The 7,191-nt window shown below is 48.3% G+C and overlaps 1 protein-coding gene across 3 annotated transcripts in view; it reads right to left on the reverse strand.

Annotated features, from left to right (window-relative positions):
- Mroh9 (maestro heat-like repeat family member 9) overlaps nt 1-4,287 on the reverse strand; it is an 81,529-nt gene extending 77,242 nt beyond the window's left edge. For all 3 annotated transcript variants that reach the window (XM_005391717.2, XM_005391718.1, XM_013517641.1), the window contains exons 1-3: nt 4,210-4,287; nt 1,838-1,903; nt 847-893 (exon numbers count right to left, since the gene is read on the reverse strand). In XM_005391717.2, coding sequence (XP_005391774.1) covers nt 847-893; nt 1,838 — 48 coding nt within the window. In that variant the 5' untranslated portion in view covers nt 1,839-1,903; nt 4,210-4,287. The remainder of the gene's footprint in view (nt 1-846; nt 894-1,837; nt 1,904-4,209) is intronic.
- Nucleotides 4,288-7,191: the final 2,904 nt, after the last annotated feature.

Genomic DNA, 7,191 nt, shown 5'->3' on the forward strand with positions numbered 1-7,191 from the left:
AAATTAATAAAATTTTAAAAAATAAAAAGACTGGCTTTGATGGTCCTGTAAACCTGCTCATGATTTATTTCCTGGGTAGTGTGGGCTCCAAAGGTCCATGTAAATGTATTCAGGTGCAAACCAAGCCATTGTGTCAAAAGAGCAAGCAATAAACACTCGGGTCTGTTAGCCCCAAAGAAATTCAGAGATGAGCGGTGAACAAAGATCAGTACCAGAGACCAGCACCCAGCAGAATTAACCTACGGTGTCTGGTACCAACTCGTGGCAGCCAGTAGAGGCAGTGACCAGCAGCCAGCTGTGCCAGCTGTTGCATCCAGTACCATCCAGCATCCTCTGGTGGCCTCAGAACTGCTAGGAGATCTACACTTACTGATTCATAATTGTCATCTGAATCAAGCATAAGAACCCTCTGCTGATTGGCAACAAAGGGAGAAGGCAAGGTGCAAAGTCGCAAAGCTCTCGAGCAAGGAAATGACGTCTCTGACAGGCTGGGGGAGGGGGGCTGTAGTTGGCGAGAAGGACGTCCACTGCCGCAACGGAGGGGAGGGCAGGAGCAAGGAGACGTGCACACACGTCAGAGGGGTAGGAAAACCAGTTGCGGGGGACTTTCAACATTTTGGTTAAGGATTGAAGGTCATTTCTAGGGGCACAAGAGGGGGAGCAGGAACCAGGGTGCAGGCAGAACAAGGTAAAATTGGTTTTCCACCAAGTTGCCTTTTTCCCTTCAGCAACGCACATACTTTAACTGGTAACGTAATATTCTTTTAGAAGTCAGTAAACAGGATTTGTTTTACGTTGTTTTCACAAGAGTCTTCAGTTACAATGTCCGCACAGAGTATCACATACCACGTGGTGCCATCTTAAGCTGTTCTTCTGTCTCTGGGAGGAAATCACTGGCCAGGGGAAAAGGAGGAAACTAATTAAAAGCAATGAACAGAATCTCTTATCACCTTACTGAGACCTCATCCCTAACCCTGAAGCTAGTGTAACCTTGATAGTGTAGCCCAGCCAGGCAAAACACACACACACACACACACACACACACACAGACACAAACAACCCCACGTCATTTATTCTGAACATAGAGAGAGAGGTTCAACAAAAAGAGAATATGTAACACAGTTCTTTTTTTTTTTTAGTCTTTTTGAGACAGGGTCTCACTGTGCAGCTCAGACAGGCCTTGAGCTCACTTTGTAGCCCAGGCTGGTCTTGTACTTGCAATGATCCTCCTGCCTCAGCCTCTTGAGTGCTGGGATTACAGGCGTGTGTCACCACGCCTGGCAAATTCTTTTTTTTTTTTTTTTTTTTTTGGTTTTTGGTTTTCTCTGGTACCGGGAACCGAACTCACAACCTTGCGCTTGCCAGGCAGGCGCTTTGCCGCTGAGCTAAATCCCCAGCACCCTGGCAAGTTCTTAATATGAATTGCTTAGAGAGGAAAATTTATGCAACTTTTGAGGCAAAAAGTTTGGTACAATTTTAAATCTAGAGCTGGGTGTGGTGGTGCACGCCTGTAATCCCAGCACTCGGGAGGCTGAAGCAGGAGAATCATTGTGAGTTCGAGCCCAACATGGGCTACAAAGTGAGCTCAAGGCCAGCCTGAACTGCACAGCAAGACCGTGTCTCAAAAAGACGCGCCCCCCAAAATCTATTCTTGATAACAATTTTTAATAAAATCAATAGTTGATGTCTTCATGTGATACACAGAAAATCCAGCCCCCTGTGGAAGTTCAGTATAAGAATTATATATATTGAAATTGTTAGTTTCTTTTATTTTCACAGACAGAGACTGATACATGACACAGGTTTTCTCTTTCTGCCTATTGTCCCAAAGTCTTACTTGTTTCTGGATTCCTTGATGACTTTCCCTCCTGACAGGGGTGAATTAAAGTCCTCTGCTATGATGCTACAATAGAGTATTAAGCATTAGTACAGAAAAATGTAACTTTTATATAGTTTTCATTGCTCTGTTGCTTTTGACTCTATGACATGATAAGATACGGAGACTGCATTAATTTTCTGTTGCTGTTTATCAACTTACCACAAACTTAATGGCTTAGAAACCTCCATTTATGATTTCATAGTTTCTATAGGCCGGGAGCTTTGGTCTCAGGCAAATCCTCTGCTCTGGGTCTTGCCCACCTGAAGTCAAGGTGTTAGCTGGGACTGCTACTCCGTCTGAGGCTCAGTGGCCTCTTCCAAGGTTGTTTGGATCGTTGGCAGAATTCATGATCAGACCAACAGCCCTGTTCTCTTGTGGGCTGTGGCTGAGAGCATCTCTCCGCTGATGGAAGCTGCCTACAGTCCCTTGCCAGGAGCCCCTTCCATGGGTCCTCTCCCACTACCTGGGCCTGTCTCGTTTCCAACAATCTCCACTGAAGAATTCAAAGGCCCCGCAAGTGGTGGTGCAGGCCTGTAACCTCAGCACTCAGGAGGCTGAGGCAAAGAGGACTGCTGTGAGTTCGAGGCCAGCCTGGGCTACATAATGAGTTCAAGTCTGCCTAGACTACACAGTGAGACTCTGTCTCAAAAAAAAAAACAAACAAATAAACAAAAGAATCCAAGGTCTCCTGTGGTGAGTTCAGTCCCTCTCAGATGATTTCCCTCTAGATTAACTCAAGGACAGTTGATTAGTAATCTTAATTATATCCACAAAATCTCTTTGCTATGATGCATAGTATAATCATGAGGGTAATTTCTCATCCTGTTCTGAGCTTCAGCCTGTATCTCTCCTTGACTTTTAGCTTCAAGGAAGAAATCAATCATGGTTTATTATATAGCACTTACATTCAGTTCAGTAACATAACTTAACTGTCTTTTATGCTTTAGTGCTATATATTTTTTCTTTTTTTTCTGTCTTTTTGAGACAGGGTCTCACTATGCAGTTCAGGCTGGCCTTGAGCTCACTTTGTAGCCCAGTCTTGTCTCGTACGTGCAACGATCCTCCTGTCTCAGCCTCCCAAGTGCTGGGATTACAGGCATGCGCCACCACACCCGGCCCACTTTTTCTTTTTGATTAAAAAATAATAACACCCTCGTAAATCCCCTGCTTTGTAGGGGGAGGGCAGAAGCCCCCTTTCAGTCGGGAGCAGGGCTGTTGTCGTGTCACATTTCCCTGGGAACTGTGCTCAGGGCCTGGCACAGGGCAGCCAGTGTGGAAAGGGCACTCGCTCCGGGCAAGAAGCTGAAGGGAGACAGATAAGAGGGCGTGGCAGAAAGGACAAACTGGAGAGCTGAAGGAAGGCAGCGAGGACCCAGGAGCCTGATCACTATGCTGGCAAAACATCGGAGGGGGTGACCATGTAGAGTCAGTTGAAGAGGTAACTTGAAACGGAAGGAAGCTTCCCAGGGACTCATCAGGACACCTCGGACCTTGCTCCTGGGCAGGTGAGGAGGGAAGGGACCAGAGGCAAGGGCACTGAGCGCTCCGTTCAAATAGATTCTGGGGTTTCTCACTCATCTCTTGCTGGCTAAACTTCCTTTTTATTAGCTTATACAAGAAGCACTCTTAGGAATAATGTTTCTTGAGTTGACAGACAAGAAATCCATGTCACGTGGACCCACATCCTAGGATGACAGGAAGGAGCTCAGAGGACTCAGACCCTCTCAAGATTTTCAGGGGCTGGGGGTACAGCTCAGTGGTAGAGCACATGCTTAGCATGCCCAAGGAGGACTAACTGGCCTCCTTCTTTAGTCCCCTCCGAACTCTCTGGATCTTCAGTTAGAGGGAACTTTGCAGACCACATAGTCAGCCAGGGCCTGGACTTCTGGGGCTCCGGGGTCGGCTTAGCTGCTGCCTAGCTGCCCCTGGGCCCCACCTGACCATGTCACACACTGCAGGCAAAGAGCAATTTCTCTGCTCTATTAGCATCAGGCTTTCCTGCCTACCGACAAGGTGAGAATCCGGTTTGCTCAGACCCCTTCCTCTAGCTGCATTATTCCTCCAGGTGTAGCGGGATGGCCAGCTTGACCTCACGCTCCTCCACCCTCCCTACCACGCTCCCTCTGGTTCATTCACCCCCCTGCCACATTTCCCAGGCTCTACCACACGTGCACACCCCGGAGGGGCCCACAGGGGGACAGGCTGCCCACCGGGAGGGGCGAGCCAGGCTCATAGAGGACCACTGCTGCTGGGTGAGCTCCCAGGAAGGCCTGCAGGCCTGGGGGCAGTGGCTGAGGCCCCACTCACACCCGATGACACCCTGTACACACCTGATGAATCCCTGCCACCTGGTCCTTCCACCAGGCTCCAACTGCCACAATGGCCCTCACAGGGGTTCTTAAAGGGGCCGCTCCCAACCCACGCCCTGGAAGGCGGGGCCAAGCGAGTCTAGGGGGCAAAAGTCTTGCAGTTTAAATCACAGCACACCCTCATCAGTAACACCCCCTCCTATGATCAACAGAAACCACTGCATCCTACATTGCTCTGTGATGCTAAAATGTCCGTTAGATCATTTATAATTTCATAATTTATTTTATTTACATGCAGTTCAGTAACATAATTTTACTTTCCTTTATGCTTTAAAATAAAGGTCTATTAAATGTATCCTGACTTGCTTTTTCAGCTTCTCAGTTGATCAGAACACAGATCAGCCTAAGGCGAGGAGCCCCTCAGGGCTGAATTTAGGTGAGCTGCAGGTCAAATCCCCTGGGTAGCGCGGCAGTGTTAAGGGCGAGACGTGCGCTGAGGTTAGGGGTGTTGGTCCTGTCACCACCTGGTCCTGCTGGTTTCCAAGTCACCTTGGAAGGTGGGCTTCTCAGTCAAAAAAAGTTGAGAAATGGGGCTGGGATGTAGCTCAGGAGTGGGGTAATCCAGCCTCAGCCCTTGAAAAAATCAAACTGAAAATTAAAATTAAAAAAGAATTTGAGAAACAGTTGTGTGTGCCCCTCTGGAGATGCACAAATCATATTAGCATATTAAAGGCTCTGAAAAGCCCTGCAGGCGGGAGAGCCTTTCGGCTGGGACCTAGCAACTCCCTAACTCTTTCAACCTAAGTTTTTGTTTGTATTAGTACCCCAGGTACTGCAGTGCCGGGATTTCAGGAAACACGCGTGGGCTGCAGTCGGGGAAACGGTTTATTCTCTTCTCTGAGACTCAATCTCCCCAGCTGCATGAAAGCAGAGCAAAGGCCAGAACCCAAGCTGACCTGGGCCTCTTTTGCTTCATCCTAATTGGTCTTTGTCCACGACGCCTAAGTAGGCAAAAGAGAGGGGAAGACTCTCAGAGAGAGGGAGGAAGCCCACATTTGAGACATGGGAATGAACATCCCACTCTGAGGTTCAGAAAAGGGTAGCGACTTTCTTGAAGGCACACAGCAATGTGACCCTAAACCTTCCAGGTCCTAAGCTCCCCTTCTGTCCTCGGCCATGCCGGTACTTCCTGAGTGGCGCAGCTCATGGAATGTCTACAAAGAAGCTCTCCAGAGGCTCTTCCTGGCTGGCCTTAGCTTGGCTAGGTATGACCAAAGTGACCCCAGCTGGCCAGGCTCCGATGTCCTGTCAGCTCCATGTGGTACCTGCCAAAGGCAGACTGGTAGTGGTGGTGGTGGTGGGGTCTGAACTGAGGGGTGCTGAGAGCAAGGAGGACTCTGGAGTTGCTAAGGACCTGGACATGCTGAGAAGGCCCTGCCCTGACGTCTGCGGGCTTGGTTTCAAGGCCCAGCTCTACCCAGCCTCCGTTTTCTCAGCTGTCAGGAGCCACTGCGGCCTGCAGCTGGGCAGAAATCGAACATGGCCATGTTTCAAGAGGCCTAAACACTAAAGTTTTTAAAAATCCTACCACCCCTTAAAAAGTGCATTCTAACACTGCAGGTTCACATCCTGGCTCTACCAGATCAGCATGTGTACCCTTATGCATGGTGTTTGCTTTGCTGTGCCTCACACTCTTCATCTGTAAAATGGGATAAAATCTTGTACTTGCATCTGGATGCTTTTGGTTGAGTAACAGAAAACCCTGACTCAAGGGGTTTAGATGAGAAGATCAGCCAGGTGTAGTGGTGCAAGCCTGTCATCCCAGCACTTGAGAGGCTGAGGCAGGAGGATCATTGTGAGTTTGAGACCAGCCTGGGCTACAAAGTGATCTCAAGGCCAGCCTGAACTGCATAGTGAGACCTGTCTCAAAAAGACAATAAATAAATAAATAAATAAATAAATGTACTGCCTTGTAGAAGCCTCAAGTTAGGGTGTCCCATCTGTGCATTTCTTTGCAAAGTAAGGAAAATAAATTTTAGTAAGAGTTCTGCTAAATCAGTTTAGCAAGAACCTCCATCCTTGATGCCTGACCCAGTTGCTCATCTCCAGCACCCTCAGGGGATGTGAGCACCCGGGCTGTCTGCAGCAGGAGGTCCGCTGTGCCGATCTCACCAGACTCCCGCTTATTCCTGAGGTTTCATCTTGGTCATTTTCTATCCACTGACCCCGTCCGGCTCCTTGGCTTTAAATCCCCACTTGCCCTTGCATTCAGAGTTGGGCCCAGTATCTCTTCCCCCATTTTAAGAACCCATTGCAGTGGTCCAGCGCCTATCACAATGGTCCTGAATATGGTCAGGCTTACCAGCCTTGAATGATGTCACTGAGTACATTTAAAAAAATGTTTATTAGTACATGCTTGTCATATATAGTGCTCACATTCATCATAGAGAATTGGTACCTGTACATACTATATCTTAATTCTTTTTTTCCCAATCCCATCCTCTCCCTTCAACCCTTCCTCCCCTTCCCATTTACAGACACTGAATATATTTTTTTAAAAGGCATATGGGGACATGGCAGGATGTGCACCCCAGAATCCTCCCTCACTGGGCTCTGTGGACCCTAATAGAAGCTGGTCAGCCCCTCTGGCCTGCCTCGAATCCGGAGAGGGCTCCTCAGCTGGCTCAGGACACAGCTGGCTCAGGGCACAGCTGAAGCCGCTTGTGGTGAGACTGCCCTGCAGGGCATCCATCAAAGGGGCCTGAACCTCTCCTCTGCTCAGAAGGCTGCTTTCTGTCTCTAGGCAATGACCTCCTTTTTCTTATAACATATTCTTTAGAAAATTCATCACACAGTCTCACAAGCTATATGTAAATCTTTTTTAAAGCCTCTTGCCAGGAGACTTGTTTAAGCCTAGGAATGTGAGGCCAGCTTGGACAACATTTCACACCTTATTTCAAGTAGCTCTGTGACAGAGGGCTAGTGTAGTGTGCATGAGGCCCG

This window comes from Chinchilla lanigera, unplaced genomic scaffold (genome assembly GCF_000276665.1).
Source record: "Chinchilla lanigera isolate Chin_1 unplaced genomic scaffold, ChiLan1.0 scaffold00041, whole genome shotgun sequence".
NCBI lineage: Eukaryota > Metazoa > Chordata > Mammalia > Rodentia > Chinchillidae > Chinchilla > Chinchilla lanigera.